The following is a 16,654-nucleotide window of genomic DNA, read 5'->3' on the forward strand; positions in this document are numbered from 1 at the left end:
AAAAAAAAATAAAAAAAAAAAAAAGTTTTGCAGTGAAAATTGATGGTGCACAGTTTTTTCATACTGTCTCCCTGTGCGTTTATGGGTCCTTATATCAAGCATATGGTTACTTTGAATGAGTGCTTTGTTTGCAGCGTATATTTCTCATTCCTTTGAAGACCTTACCTTCTGAASATGGAGCTTTTGTGATTGCCCTTCTAGCCAGAAAAAGATTTTTCTGGATTTTTCCTGCATTGTTCTTCAGTAATTGCTACACCCTATTAACTAGTCAGTCTGTTTCATCTGTGTATTACATGATACATAATGAATGGCAGTAAGACTTAAATATTCTCATTTCTGTCCTACAGCTGCTTCCCACTTTCATGTTGCTGTTTGATAGCCTCACCTTAGGATGGTGTAGTTTTATTTCACGCCATGCTTGCTTGGGATGAAGAAACTGAATCAGCTTCAGAAATATATACATTTTTTTTAAGCACAGTTCCTCTTCTGACTCAGTTTCAAATAGAGGTTGCTGTGCTGGCACAAGCTAGAAACAGGAGTGAAAGGGGCTAGAAGGAAGGGCTGGCTGGTGGTGCCACAGGAGGTAGTATAATGAAATYGTGGCAGTAGTCTCAAGGCATTAGACTCGTATCAAATATGTGGTGGACAGGATTTAGATATATTTTCTGTCTTACTCCTCTGCAGTTTTTAAAAATTGCTTTTCTTGTCCTTACCTTTGATATCTTTAGTGTTTTTATTTATTTATTTTTTCTTGATAGGAGAGACTTGTATCACTAGTATTTGGACTTTTAAAACAAAGAAAGCTAAATTTTTATGAGATATATGGAGATGAAATGATTATTACTGCAAAGAACATAATTAAACAGGTAAGCCAAACATTTCTAACTCATCTGACAAGATTGTCTTGATCTTTTACAAGTGCATGTTTTATTCGGTTTTTGTTTAAGTAGTTAAGAACTGCTCTGATGAATTTTTTTGGTAGCTGATGGTCTCTTGTTTAGAGCAGCTGAGCTTGCAGACACTAAGAAAAATCTGAAGCCAAAGATCTGTTTGCAGGAGGGACCTTCTGCTAGCAGTAGGTAGCACAAGCATGGCAGAAGATAGCAAGCCTGTATAATACTGTGTTTCCTAATCTGCTGATTTTACTTTAGTTTTTTCTTTCTGTTGTTACACAGCCTTCCCCAATAGTATAATTGTGTAATAACACCCTGTTTTAAAAAAAATAATTTCTTGCCATAAACTCATAGAAGAAAGTCAAAAATATTCCCAACTGAAACAAGCAGTTCCCCAGTAAATGATACAGCAAACATTAATTAATTGAGTGTTAGCACAGACCTAGTATAGGCACATGGCAAAAGGCTGGAAAATATCCCTGCCTTTTTTGAAAAGAGAGCAAGGTGAGGTACTTGAGAAGGTAGAAAATGTGCTTGCCTGTAGGAATTGTGTTTTTTGTTTTCTAAAACAACAAAATCTCTGTCTGCAGTGCTTTGGTTGCTAGCCATTTAGAGCAGTGTATCTGTGTCTCTTCAAACTGGAAATCTTGTAGATTAAAAACAGCTAAAACAAAAAAAGCACAAAGTTCAGATGAGTTCTCTGGGGAAGAATGCATGGGCTCTTTTGGGCAGTGACACAATACTTTCTTGTTTGCAAACAAAACCTTAGGCTGAGCTTTGAACATATGTTTGGTACTTCTATTTTCCTCATCTTGTTTGTTTGTTACCATGCATATGTAGGAATATGGAGTAGAAGGTTTTTCCCCATACAGATAAGTGATTACTTCAAGAGTCATCTTCTGATATGTTACGAGCCACCTGTGACCTGTGTCTCAAAGGCTGGGAGATATTCAGGTGGTGGGTGTGCCATCAGATGAAGACCACCTTTCTAGTCCTCACAGTATAGCATGCTGTTCACAGCTCTGCTGTCAACCAGATTGGGAACTTGCTCACCTTTGAAAAACTTGGAAAATTGTGTTATTGTTACTATTTTAAGGACTTAGTTTTAGACTCARTTGATTTCCCCAGTCCAGCTCACATTGCAGCCCCAGAGTTTGGCTGCTCTAACTGAGCAGGGTGGCTATAGATAATGCAAGCTGATATGGCTGCTAAGGAGTCGGCCAGGCCAGCGATGTAACTGGCTGCACCACCACTTCATGTAAGGGCTAGGCTGTGATACGAATCCGTTCTCACTTGACCACAACACAGCTTAAACAGGGTTAAGCATCCCTGCTCCTAGCTGCGTGCTYTCTGCCTGCCTGGGAGCAATGGGATGCTGGGCTGGATCAGTGCACAGTGCCCTGAATAGCTCAGCAGAGGGCAGGACTGAGAGGTGGGAGAGCAGTGAAGGATGGTATGAGAGTGCACTGTGTGGAGAAGTGCAGACTGAAGAACTGGCCCCAAAAGCTGGGGAGTGTCTCACCAGAAATAAAGCTGCATAGGCTAGAGTTGTCAGCACTTTCTAGTAGTGCTGTATTACTGTGGACCTGGAAGACCCATGTGTGGCTGTTCTTGGCCCTTGTATAAGGGCCTGGATTTAACAAAAAATTCATAAATGAGTAATACAGGATAAAACTGTTCATCTGCCCATCAGTCTCCACCAGCTTTTCACTTGCCTGTATTGGCAGTCAAGAGGTGATGTTTTTCCTTTAAATCCTCTGTGCAGTCATGTAACAGGCAGATAGCGCTCCATATTTCCATGCTTGTTCTTCTCTGTCATAAAGCCTTTTCTCCATCCTGGTGGGAATTTTTGTCTTAATGTTGGGATTTTTCAGGTGTCACCTCTGTTCAGTAACAGATGAAGTTTAATCAACTTCCAATGTAAGTTTCTGAATAGGGAAAATTGAGAGCATCAGAGTGCTCTCTGTGTGATTTGTGGAACATGTTTAGCTTGTCGCCTATTGTCTGGGCTTTTATAGATTTTTTTTCCTTAGTAAAGGAAACTGTTCCCCTCTCTCATCTCAAATGTGTTTCCTGTTCAAATTCATTGTTGGACTGTTTTGACCAGTATTTTAGTAGGTCTGTATTAGTAGGCAAATTAAGGAGCAGAGGTCTGTGAGCCCTTAACACACTACATAGTTTAAGAACAAGGTCAGTGTCTTTAAGAAGCTTCCACACTGAATACCGTTATTCAAAACACAGGTGAAAAATCTGTGTAGCCTGACGTGAGTACCATCAGTCACTGTTTGGATTGTACGCGTTCACTTAAAAAGATGAGATGAATTCATAYGCTACTGACTCATCGCACTAATTTAATGAGGTTATTGATTAAAGTTTGGTAGAAAACTCCCAGTTTAGTCTAAATTAAGATTTGTATCTAGGGCTTACAAGACATTCATGTGAAAAGAGCAGCAGTAAATGAATCACTGTAAAACAATGGGTAAGTTTGGAAAGAAAAGTGACTTAAGAGGGGGAAAAGACCTGCAGAAACTGGATGGTTTCTTCTGTTGCAGTTGAACAGCAAGTGCTCTTTGAGGAAAGGCCAGAGAGTAGCAATAAAGGTGTGCAGAAATCTAGGGACAGAGGTGGGCAGTGTCTGGGAGGTCRACAGCAGGATAGTCAGGTAGCAGATACCGTGTGTGGTATGAGAGCCAGCTATAGCTGGGCCTTCCTTGACAGCGGAAAGYGCAGGGTTGCAGGCATATACTTCCATGCATATTGGTACTGCTCCTCCCAGTTCAAGTCAGCCACTACATCCTRTATTCAAAACTGAAAAGGAAGTTTCCCCCCAAATTTTCTGAGGTGATTGACTGTAGGGAAGAGGGATGGCTTCTGTTCTTAACTACCTTACCTGAGAAGCATTTTTGACACAATGCTTAGCACCCGTGCTTGGAAAAGCAGGTCCCTTTTGAACAGAGCTGGTGTGCCTGCCAGAGCTTAGAGCACAATTGTGAATGTTTTAGGCTTCTGTAGTTTGCAACTAGACGTTTTGGGGGGCTTTTGTTTTTGTTTTAAAGAAATAAATTGTTATATGATACAAATATGTCTTTCCTTTGTTTTTCTTTTCCTTACTTAACTTGAGGATTATTGTATATGTTATGAAACTCAGAAGCAGTTAGAAAGAAGCTAAGATCTCTTTGTTTTGTTTTGTTTTTCCCTTTTAAATTCGCCAGTGTGTGGTTAATACGGTATCACAGATAGAAGAAATAGATACAGAAGTGGTTGTTAAGTAAGTATACAGCTAGATTTATTTTTTGTGGTGGATGGGGGTAGGAAATGGGTATTTTTAGCATAGATAAATTTACTGTGCTAACTTGTATTTAAATTTCCCAATAATTAAGGATTATTCTTCTGTTTCTCTCCAAGCCTCTGATCCTGCCTGCTTCTGTGCATATAGCGCATATTTCCCTTTATGTTCAGATTCTAATGTTTATTAATCTTTAATTTAAACTTACAGGCCCTCTAGACCAAAGGTGGCATCTCTGTCCTTGGAGATACTCAACCTTGACTGGCTGTGGCCTGATACAGTTGGACCTGCTTTGAGCAGAGGCTGGACAAGGGACYTCCAGAGGCYCCTGCCCACTTCTGTTGTTCTTTTGGCTTAGCAAAGGGTTTCCCCAAGATGATAACATCCGACCAGTTGGCAGGGCAAAGTGAATATGAATAAATATGAATGTATGACATTCATACTGAGACTGGGAACGAACGAGGTCTTTTTAAAAACACTGTGTTTGTTCCCCATTCTCCAGTGTTTATTATTCTGAAAAAAAAAACAAACTTAATTTCGGGGATTAGGTGTCTATTACAAGGTTTTCTTTCCTTCCATCAGTGACTTTTTTGTCTCTTTGCCATCGACTGTTGACTTGCACTTTATTAGCAGAACTGATCTCTTTGCAAAGCAACAATGTAGGCTTAATAATGAGGTGGTTCTATTACTTGTAAAAATATGTTTGTTTGTTTTCTCCTGTATCTTTGTGGTATAGCCTGTGACAATTTGATTCCCCTTTTACCTCCCCGCCCCCATTTTTAATACGTCTTTATCCCAGGGGAAAATAATGGTATGCTATGGAAAAGCTAAATGTTAAATGTGAGGCTCTCACTTTCATAGCATGATACATTTTTAAACGCCTCTTTCCCTGTTCCACTTGCATACATTGTGTCATGACTGTTCAGGTGATGTCTGTTGTCTTGCTGGATAAGCCTACACTATTTTCCTTGTATTTACAATTCCATTTAAAGCATTTTTTTTTTCTTTAAATGATAGTAGTGAGCATGGTCATTAAACTTCTGCTGCTTCCTGAATACTCTTCTTTCTTTAGRCTTGCAGACCAGATGAGGATGATGAATTTTCCTCAGTGGTTTGATTTACTAAAGAATATTTTTTCTAAGTTTACCATCTTCCTCAAGAGAATTAAGGTAAGACCTTTAAGATTAATTTATCAAGAGCTTCACATAATTAGTTCAGACCTTTTGCAGAAATGGGATGAAGTTATTTTCCATCTGAAGTTTGAAGGTGTTGATTTTGATTGTAGAGTTCAAACTTTTGATTGAAAGAGGGATATGTGAATATCAGCATCCAGGGCAAAAATGATTAGTGCTAACAAAGAAAGCATTGCGAGGGAGATAATACCTCTTGTTGCATGATTACATCCATCTCAGGCGGTTAGGGATTAGGACAGCACTTTTGTATGTGGCAGATTACTCCAAATGAGGTTTCTTGCACCTTTCTCAGAAATATCTGATATTGATTGCCATCAGAGATGAATGAGTCTGCCTCAGAATGCTAATTACATGATAGAAAATAAAGCCAGAATTTAATTTAGTTGGTAAAAGAAAATATCTTTTTTTTTTTCCCAACTGAAGCTTGTGCTACAGGATTTTTTTTTTTTTTGGTAATAAGCATTATATTTGATTCTAGGCAACAGTAAATACTATCCGTAGCGTGGTTCTTTTGGTTCTAGACAAGAACCAAAAAACCAGAGACCTGGAGGACACGTTACAAAAGGACCCTGCTAAAGACAGTACAGCGGACACAGAAGTAGCTTATCTGACTCATGAAGGCATGTTTATAAGTGATGCATTCAGCGAAGGGGACCTCCTGCCTGTAGCAGCTGACACTACCTCTCAAAGAAACATATCCCCAAACAGTGAGCCTTGTAGCAGTGATTCAGTCTCTGAACCAGAATGCACTACCGACTCTTCATCCAGCAAAGAGCAAACGTCATCTCCTGTTACTCCAGGAGGAGTGGAGATTATGTAAGTAAATGTGGGCTTTGTGCTACCCATCTCGAACTTACAACGTGACTAAAGCGAGGTATTAGGTGTAAGGGATTGTTTTTGATGTTGCAGTTCAAAATTTACTTCGGAGCAATGTGCTTTTCTAGGTAAGTGAAATAAAATGGCCCTCTAGCATCGTCCCTGGAGACTGCTATCAGACTACACTGTCCCTAGCTCCCCACTGTTTTATTTGCTTTATTTTCACCTCTGTGTATGGTTTAACAGGGAGCCAGTATGTTACCTCTTACAGAGAAAGGCCCCTTCTCTCTCTGTTTTGCTGGGGATTCGTCTACTATGCARAGCAGGGGAGATGCAAGTCTAGATTCCGTGAAAGACATTAATCATTTTTTGTGCCCTTGACTGGTTGCAGCATCTTGTTTCCCTGCCTGTGTTCATGATAGCTAACCCATTTTTTTTAAGCTATCTCAGTGAAATATACCTTGATGAATTCTAGAGAAAAAGCTGCTGTTCATTGCCAACTCACTGACTCTCATGGTTAAATAAATGCATCTCAGTGCTGTGGTAACATAGGCAGTGCAGCCCTGTAGTGATCCAGACGCTGCAGAGCTGTTCCCTCTTTGGCAACCTTGCACRCTGCATATTTATGGATGGAAGTCAGCTACGTTTGTAAAAGAACCACACGTGGCGTGTGTGGGGCTTGGATATGACCCACATCAAACACCAGCATATCTGGATAGCATTTTAGAAAGTAAAATTGAAATGCCACTTAATTACTGAAGGATGGAGGTAGCAAGTATCCTGTTCACTCCTGCTGGTGGGCACTCAAGTATCTATATCTGTGTGTTTAAGCAGCTGTCAGTGTTTGCACCCTCCAAATTACAATGTGRCTGGAAGACTTAGAATAAACACGCTGCTCATAAAATTGATTCAGGCCTCCAGGTCTYCAAATACCAGTGCTACACAGGAGGTAAAATGTAGTGTGAAGAGGAATCCAAGGAATTAGAGTTAGGAGGAAGGTCTTGGATCCCAAGTGATCTGGAACAATTTGCCAAGCTAGCTGCCGAGATAGAGCTCTCTAGTAACAAGAGTTTCTGAGGCTGGTTCCGTAACTTTTTATTCTAAAATGAATTTGTTTCATCTCTTTTCTGCTCTTCATAGGACCCCTGCTCCATGTTTGGAGGAGACTAAGAAAGTTAAACAATTACGGCAGCATTAGCCCAGTTGCTGCTCCATAGCATCCTGGGTTTCATCCCTCTTCTCATGCTGTCAGCCCATCAGCAGCTGTACTAGACTAGACCAGAAAATGGTTATTGTAACTAGCTGAGTGAATGGCAGAGCTGTGCCATGAGCTAGCCTCAAAACAGTTAACAAGCCATGAAATTATTTTCAAAAAGCACRGACTTAAGAGCCTGAAGATTAAAAAGTTAATGGAGTGATAGCTTGGGGACTAAGGTGGTGGGGACTGCAGAATATCTACTATAGACGTTACACTTGCATTGGAAGAAAAATACTGTGTATATCTGTCATGTGCTAGTGATGCTTAAGTATTAGCTGGGTAAGTTTTAGGTGGGTAAATTTTAGTAATATTTATTAATAATTGCTATATTATGTTCTCTTTCTTAGATAATTAATTACAATTAGAATGAGGATTTTAAACAAAATATTAAGATAGTGCAGTTGTGCACTTCCTTATCACAGGGATTGATATGACACTTGCAGCAGCTTAAGAGGTCCCATCTGTACAAAGTCACTTTGGTGATTAACTGTCTGTATTTGAAAGCTGCTGCAAGGCTCTTTCTTCCTTCAGATGGTGAGCAGAATTAGGTAGAGGGCTTTTTTTGTATGTATATAAAATTCATGTTCAACCACATGGTTCTGTCTCTCATAGGATGAGTGATGACGTGAAACTGACAGACCTAGAACTGGGCAGGCTGACAAACAACATTCAAGAATTGCTTTATAATGCCTCCGATATCTGCCACGATCGTTCAGCCAAGTTCCTCATGGCGAGAGCGAAGGTAAGGAGCTTAACTCAGACTGCTGTTGGAATCTCGTCCTTGATGTGAAGTTTTTACATGTTACTGGTTTAATAAGCAAGGCTTCTAAAAGAGCATTCTCAACTGAAATTAAGTAACTGTTCCGGCTTTCACAGGCACTTGGGGTTAATTAATGCCCAGAGCACACGAGCATTAACGTATGTCATTGTAAGGCTCTGTGAGTTTCTCTGACCTTCTACTTCCTCTCCCCTTYCTGGCCTCCCCTGACTTGTCATCTTTGAAGCTCCACGCAGGGAATACATATCTATGACAAGGTGGCTGCTTGCACTCTAATTTACTTACTCTGTACCCTGTAGGGTAAAGTAATGTGCCACTTAAAACACTAGTAGCATCTATATTAGGACTTCTCAATACTCTCACTTTCGTGTAAAGTCAGTAGGGAAAATATTTGGAGATTGAGACTAGCCCAGTATGTGCAAAACTACAGGAAGATACAATCTCTCTACACTATGAAATTGACTGTGACGGTGTCGTAGTTGAGCTTATGTTAGGATCCTACTTGCTTCTAGCAAGAATTTATTACATTTTATCTTGAAAGAGCTCAGCATTAAGATTTGTCGCTCTCCAATATCTAACAGAAAGGAAAGTGCACAAAAGACCTAACACACTGACACGCTGTTTGCTTGGCACTGGTAGGCAGTCTGGGGTAAGACTTACCACCAGCAAAAGTTACAGTAACCAGACACCCAGCAACACTAACTTCAGCTGCGTATGTGAATGAGCCTTGTTAGAGAACTCTGGCTTGGAGTCAAATCAGTTTATTGTAGGAGATATTATTAAGAGCTGGACACTGAATTCTGCATCTTTAATTGCTCTCTGGCCCTCAGAGGCACTAGCTAGTTGTTTCTTTACGTCTCTGAATTTTTGTGGTGTTACACCTTCTTACAGCGTTTCCCTTTGAATGTAGGATGGCTTCCTAGAGAAGCTGAATTCCAGCGAGTTTGTTGCACTTTCTCGATTGATGGAAGGCTTTATCTTAGACACGGAGCAGATCTGTGGCAGAAGAAGTATGTCCTTACGAGGAGCGCTTCAGAGTCAAGCCAGTAGATTTGTGTATAGATTCCATGAGGAGAGGAGGACGAAACTAAGGTATCTCTGAGTAGAAGCTCATCATGTTCGTAAAAGAATAATTTTATCAATTGTATGCCAGGCAAGCAGAAGTCCTTTGTTGCCTAGTACACTAGTAATTCAGTTCTACTGACAAGTAGATAGAGGGGTGGAAACTGTTTTATGGAAAACTGAAAACCTACTTGTTTTGAATCGTTTTATATTTACATTCCTCATAACTTAATCTATTTAACTGGATTGTTCTATAGCTGTCTAAATTGGGACAGTAATAGTTACAGGAAGGACCAAAGACTGCCTGCGAGTTTTTGTTGGCATTCAAGAGTAGAGCTGCCCTGTCTCAGGGACTGGTAACTTCAGGATAGCTAACCCCCAGCCAGCTGTTTGTTTACATAAACAAACAAACAAAACCCACCACCAACAAAAAAAGACTTGGGGAACAGCCTTCCTAATAACATATATCAAGTCAATTTGCTTTCATCCATCAGCAGCTCTTAAAATGCCAGCGTTTCAATGTCATTTCAGTGGCAGTGGTCACATAAGAATCTCTATACCCTACCAATGAAACTGCATTTCTAGGGTAGACTGAATAAGCAGACTATAAGGTGTCCAAGCAATAGAGTGTGTGTCTGGTTTGTTACTGCCAGTCATTGGGCACCTCTTTCTAATACAGATTAATTATGTAATATTTTGGGCCATTGGCTCTTTTTTAAAATTACTGTAGTTTTGATTCCACAGCAGTGCATGCAGGAGAGGTATCAGGACAAGTTATTCAGTTTTCTCAGTCTCCTTTCTTTTGTGTTTATAAATAGTCTTCTCTTGGACAATGAGCGCTGGAAGCAAGCTGAAGTTCCTGCCGAGTTTCAGGATCTTGTCGATTCTATATCAGATGGCAGAATTTCTCTCCCTGAAAAAAAAGCAGCAGGTGGGTATCCTGCAATCCTACTATTAACTGAATTTAAATGATTATCAGCAAATGCTGTTAGTGAATGTTGCCAGATGTATTCCAATGTCAGTCTTGATCTGTGCTTGTTTGCTGTGTTCTGGGGGGTGCAGAAGGGAGAGAATTTATACCTTTTTTTTCCTGTTTACAATGTTCAAATTTGAGTTGACCTTAGAAGACCTTAAAAAAACAAAAAACCAAAAAACTGCGTATTTAGAGGTTAGCATAGGAAGGGAGCTACTTTCTTATACAAGTATTCCCAAAGTAGAGGCTTAGAGTGTTTGCACAAATACAGTTTCTTCCTAGAATATAACATGGAATTGTTGCAAGAAACTGAGGTGCTCCACCCCATTTTTGTAAAACAGTGCTTGCTCCTTTGCACTACTTGATACGCYAGTTGTTCAAATGAAAGCTGGCATGCTATGTGGCTGCTGATGGAATTGAAAACTCATGTATATTCAATAATTTATCTCATTACAAAATCCTCATGTGACTTCAGATAAGTTACTTTTTTCTTCTTGTGCCTCATTTCCTTGTGTGCAGAATGAGAAAGCGTTGTTATACATTCCTTACCTCATAGGAATGCTTTTTCAAAATGGTGGTGATGAACTTACACGAACAGCTGGAGTAGGAAGAGAACATACATAGAGGGGATGCAAAATGACAGTAGAGGAGAAAGGAGAAAAAAAATATGGTAATGTCATGGTGGAGAAAGCCCCTGTCTCCCCAAAAAGGGAGATAGAGGGCATATAGGGCACTAATCATAGAAATCACCAACACTGATGTATGCTGATTAGCCATTGCTTTTAACAGAAGCTTTTGCAGCTTCCCTCAAGGGGATAAGAAATTGCATCAGTAAGAGCTTGCACTCTTAAGCCTGAGGAAGAAGTAAAAGTTGGAGGCTAAAATATTAATGTGCCCAGCAAATCTTCTGAGAATGTATGGTCAAATACCTTTGCGGCTTCCTCCGCTTTTCTTTCATTTGTAACTTTTTGTACTAGCAATTTCTAAATCTAGTGCTGAGTGAGAGATTATGAACCAGCTAATGCAGTCTTAATGCAGGCAGAGACAGCTGCTGTTGCAGCCTGAAGACTTTCCAGGTAGATGTTAAATCTGACACAGCTCCTTTTTGAGAACAGGTGATGCAGTCTAAGCACCTACAGCTTCTCAGTAAAATGAACTCTAATATTCTAGACACTTGTCTGAGCTCGTTAGCTGTTTATACGTAATGACTGAGTAAATTCTCATATTGTTTGCAGATTCTTGGTGTAAAATCCTAGCAGTGTGTACTGACAACATAAGTAACTATACTGATCGTAATTATGATGGGTGACCAGCTGCATTTTGCATGGGAATATAAAATAGAGTGGTGCTCCAAAGATTGATTCCTCCCCCCCCACCTCAAGCCTTAGCAACGAAACACCTCATTTCTAGAAACCAACATTTTCTGTGCTTGTTCAATTCATCCCTTTTCCTTTCTTGCTAAAATGTTTAGCTGCTGAAGAAAGAAAGCCAGCTGAATTCCTCGTTGTAGAAGGACAAAAATATGCAACTGTTGGGTAAGATGCAGTCTTTTCTTTTAACGGTGGGTTAGGTGGGAAGTGCTTTTGAATACAACTGTAGTGAATACTAACATTGTTAGTAATCTTACTTGAATAAAAAGAAAATCCTTCCTTCCACCAATTAGTTACTCTTTTGTTCCCAGACAGTTATAAAACATTGCCAGTTGTTTTGTACTTTAAAATGCTGTTTCTTTTTTKAACAACTAGGCTGACATTTAAGGTTTTGTTTGATTTGCAGTTACTTCATGAAAACATGTATTTGTGAAGATACAAGATTATCTTCACAGCATATTGCATATGCTGCATACCTTATTTCTTTGTATCTGGATTGCTTTTGGTTTGAATATAATTTCTTAAAACTGATTATATCAAAGAGTTCTAAAAATATGAAATACCCAAGTATTGCTTTCATTTAAAAACCTACTGCATTTCCAAAGATGGAGATGCTTAGGTATGCACGAGATTTTTTTGAGATGGAGTGAAACGTGAAAGTTCTCACTCTCTTGAGTCCAAAAATATCAACTTGCCCCAAACTTAAAACACAAAAGTACTGATTTTCATAGTGTCTTTGACCAGCTGTCATTTTGAGTTGCTTCAAGGTGATGTGCTGTTGTTTAATTATGAACAGAAACCAGTTGCTCAGAACTTCAACAGTAAGCTGCTGCTATCACCGCAAAAGAGCATTTCAGGCTGCAGCATTTAAGCACCCTTTAAAAAGAGTATTCCTCTGAAAAAACTTATTTAGTAGACCATCTGTTTGATTAGCCGTATCTGCTGATTTGAAACTTTCTTTTAGCTCCTTGAAGCAATTGTCAGCTTCATGTTGGTGCAAATATTTATTTAAGTTCTTTACATTTCTATGTGCATTTTATTACATTTAATCGAATAAAATGTATTCACCCAAAACACCCAAGAGGTTCCCCTAAAATTCACTGCGTGTTTATTTTCAGTGGTTGTTTATTCTTTTCCTGTACTCAGCAGGTTCCTCCAAACCTGCTGCCTAAAGGAAGAGAAATATTTTATTTTTTGAAATGTTAGAGTATCTGCTCTGTGTATTTGAATCCAAGAGAATACCTGTTCTTTGTGGATCCTTCTTAATTCCAGTAGCTCACAAATTCTCCAATTCCCACTGAATTTGGGGAAATACAGGTACTCGGCACCTTTTTAATATTTGGCACTATTTCTTCACAGCTGCTTTCTGTCTTTGACTCTTCAGCATTCATAACAGCCTTTCCCATTATTGTCATTGTCTACAGGCTATACATTTTTACAGTCACTCACAGTTGGCCAGAGTTGTACAGTACGCTAAGAAAAAAGCTTTAAGGTTTTTTTTTCCCTACTGACATCTGAATGGACACTTCCAGTTCCACAGTAGTTACTCTTGGAAATAAAAAGTTATGACTATGAACTTTAGAGAGAKATTTTTTTCTCATACCTGTTAAGTATTTCCCCCCACCACCCTGTAAAATGGATATTCTTTATAACCAGCTTATATATCCTTCTTACAGTTCACTTTTGCCTTGCATCAATTAGTGGGTTTATTTAGTGCTATAATCTGTAGCATTTGATAACTTTTTTTTGTCCATATGACTGGGTTTTGTTTAATTTTTCAACATCTTATGTGCACTGCGATAACATGTCGTGTTTGGCTCTGTTGCCTCTCTTGCAGGACAGTATTGCTGTTAATAAGAATAATCCTTGAGTACTGCCAGTGTGTGGATAACATTCCCTCCATCACCACTGATATGCTTACCCGACTGTCTGATTTACTGAAGGTATGACCCCGCGTGTGCTACCTGTGCTGGTCGGAGTTGCTCAGGGCACAGACTGTGCCCTGACTCGCATGCTTCATGTGCTTTTATGATTTAATATAAATGATATAAATTATATTGAAATGATTGTGCTTGTTACTGTGTTACAAGGTAGACTTTTTAAGCTAAGGGCATTTAAAATGAGTTATGTTGGGTGAAGTAATTTCGGAAGGCTGTCTTTCCTTTTCTTCACTTGGGATACTGGAAGTCTCATCCAGTAGTATTTGTCATAGCAATTAGTCCTTCAGGCAGAAGGTACAAATAGTGCTGTTGAAGAAAATGCAGTTTGGTTCCACATCTCACTGAGACGTACCTACAGTCAGGAAAGAAACCAGTCACTTGGCTTGTGCAAGTTAGTAATGGTATTGTCAGCAGAAGGGTGGAAAATAGTTTGTGATGAAGCCACTGTTATAAAAATATAAAGGTGATGAAAGACTAGGATCTCTTTGTCATTTATTTCTTGCTAGAGAAGACAAAAGTTGGAAGAAAGGTACAACAAGGTAATACTAGTAAATAGTAATGAAAGGAGCACATGAATGCACCTAAAAAACTTTGTTATATATATCCAAAGTCTACCAGTTAATTTATTCCAAGGTTTTTACTTGTGGTTTTGCCTWCAAAAGTTACATCAGGTATTAAAGAGTTCTGAACATAAGCGTAATCGTTAAAAGAGCGACAGATTGAATAATCTTCCTTTTGGTAGTTCTTAAGTGAACAACCATGTATATAGATCCAGGAACGTTTCTCCCTGCAGTCACCATTGAGTTTAATCCACAAAACTTCCCTCTTGTCTTGTTCTGGCTCTAAGTAATTCACATTTACTCACATTTTATTCCTTGTTACTGAAACATCATGTGCAGTGTAATTGTTATAGTTTCTATTTTCTGGCAGCAGAGATGACAAAAACTGTTAGCAATAAAAAAAGCTCATTTATTACACGTTGAACAGAACAAAGAGCCTGTCAAGGTGTCCTTGCAGGTCACTGTGCTTCAGCTTTGACAGCTGTCAAACAAAGCAGGTTCGGAAGGTAGCAAGAGCTAGTCTTTATTGTGATGGGAGCTGTAAAGTGGTTCCCATGTAATGAGATTCTGGGCTGTTTTGGGCTGTGGCTGCAACCTGAATGAAACGACACCTGTGTATAAACCAAAATGAAGTCATTATTGCTGGACTAGTTTAGTTGGTGCTGAGAATAAAAGGTTTGCAGTCACCGTAGCAGGATGCAGAAATGCTTTCCTCGAAGCAGTCACAAGGAGGGGATATTGCTCTTTTGATGTTTCAGACAAGCTGCTTCCCTGCTCCTTTGTCCACAACAGGCCATCTGGTAACTTAGTAATATTCACATATTGCAGGAGGCGAGCATGAGTGTCTTCCATCCTTTATAGAGCATGGTTTTAGCGGTCTACTAGACAGTCAGTGAGCTGGCTCTAACCTAAGCTGAATACCACAATGGAGCTTAGACAGTGTAGAATATCTGTCTTGGGCTTGATGGATCTACTTCTAAAGTCCACCAGGAGGCATAAAGAAAAGTTTTGCTTTTTATGAGGAGGAGAAGAGGAAGCAAATGCCAGACAGTTTCAGATCCTGACTTTTTTCTGAGACCAGAGTAGCTTTTGCCTCTCTGATAAGATGCGCAAATAGCTCTGGTTCAGTTGTGAGTGCTAGGTGTGCGCTGTTTTTCTTTCCCCAGATGCTCCACTTTGGCAACTGAGAGCAGGTTAGTGCTGCTCATGATGTGGTCCTGAGGTCTGTGGCTGAAATGTAGACAGTAGTCAGGAAGATTATTTCCTGTTTTTTCTCAAGGAGGGTTGAACTTTGGGGTTCTCTCTTGAGTTCTTGCAARGTACAACCTGTGGAGCAGGAGCGTGGCAAAAAAATGGAATTCAGGGCCAGGGAAGTCTGTGTTGCAGAGGCAAGCTGCAGAGCAATTGCTTATGAATTCTTCCCATGGAAAAGAAAGGGTCAGCCTTTGAGCTCTCTGTAGGTTTTGCCTCCAGTTTCTGCCCTATTGCCAAGAGGACAGTTCTGTTCAAACATGAGCCCAGAAGTCCCTCTGAGCCCTGAGACTTCTGTTCTCCGTTGAGAGCTCGGGAGTTTTTAAGTCACTTGACAAGTACATAATATGCTGCCATTTCCATAAAAGAAAGTGGGAGGTCTGGGAGAATTGAATGAACAAAACTAGTCTGACCCCATAACCTCTGTCAGTACCTAAACTTCCTGTTCTCCTCCAGGATCACTTCTGTGTGAGGATAATGTTTTTAAAAGCCCCAAGTTGCATTGGGTTACTTTTCCTTTCTTACGTTTTCTGTGCTGCATCAGATGGAGAAGAGTAGAACTTGAAAGACATCTTGTAGTCCATGACAGAAAGGGGGAACTGAAGGTAAAAATAAAACCCGAATAGCACACTGGACTGTTCTCCTCCTGCATGTGCTCTCGCTATATATTTCTGCCTCAAAGGCATACTGAGGCAGAAAAAACAATGGAATTCCTTGTGCTTTGTTTCCAGCTTATAGGATACTTGAGATCTTGCCAAAAGAAAGACGGTCATGAAATGAAGACAGACCAAATGTTTTTCCAACAGTAGTTGTGAATTAGTTTTCCATCCCATGTCATGCTTCCCTTAAAGTCACAAAGAAATGAAAAAAATCCTTGATGGTTATCTTAATCTGGGGCACAGTGATAMATAAAAACTTGCATACAAGGCCAGGGACGACGAAAGCATACTGATTACTGAATCGTTTGAGGAAGTAGCTAATTGTAGTTCTCAGWCATTTTATTTTCTGGCTAATGCAGATAAATTGAAAAAGGGCACAAGAATTTTCTAGGATTTCCGTTCTCAAAGAGCTGTACATAATATGAGGCTCCAAGCTGCGAGAAAGCAGGTGGTTTGCTGGGCAGGGCTCTTCAAGAAATTTTGTGTGGTAGAATACATCTGAGAGCATTGTAGAGAGCAGTGCTGCCCACTTCAACCTGGACATGTCCTGCTGCTGGACGCTTGCTACGAACTGGTATACTTGCTCTCAGGTGACAACGTTATTTTCTCTATATT

General features: G+C 39.7%; 1 protein-coding gene across 1 annotated transcript in view; it reads left to right on the forward strand.

Moving 5' to 3' along the window:
• VPS54 (VPS54 subunit of GARP complex) overlaps window positions 1-16,654 on the forward strand; it is a 49,971-nt gene that overhangs the window by 22,636 nt on the left and 10,681 nt on the right. Inside the window, exons 9-17 of the mRNA XM_085307276.1 lie at window positions 759-866; window positions 4,106-4,161; window positions 5,252-5,348; window positions 5,851-6,188; window positions 8,059-8,188; window positions 9,135-9,316; window positions 10,105-10,217; window positions 11,731-11,794; window positions 13,467-13,572. Of these exons, the coding sequence (XP_085163402.1) occupies window positions 759-866; window positions 4,106-4,161; window positions 5,252-5,348; window positions 5,851-6,188; window positions 8,059-8,188; window positions 9,135-9,316; window positions 10,105-10,217; window positions 11,731-11,794; window positions 13,467-13,572 (1,194 nt within the window). The remainder of the gene's footprint in view (window positions 1-758; window positions 867-4,105; window positions 4,162-5,251; window positions 5,349-5,850; window positions 6,189-8,058; window positions 8,189-9,134; window positions 9,317-10,104; window positions 10,218-11,730; window positions 11,795-13,466; window positions 13,573-16,654) is intronic.

The sequence above is a fragment of the Rhea americana genome, unplaced genomic scaffold, assembly GCF_003343005.1.
Source record: "Rhea americana isolate MKP2758 unplaced genomic scaffold, rheAme1 scaffold_256, whole genome shotgun sequence".
NCBI classification, from domain to species: domain Eukaryota; kingdom Metazoa; phylum Chordata; class Aves; order Rheiformes; family Rheidae; genus Rhea; species Rhea americana.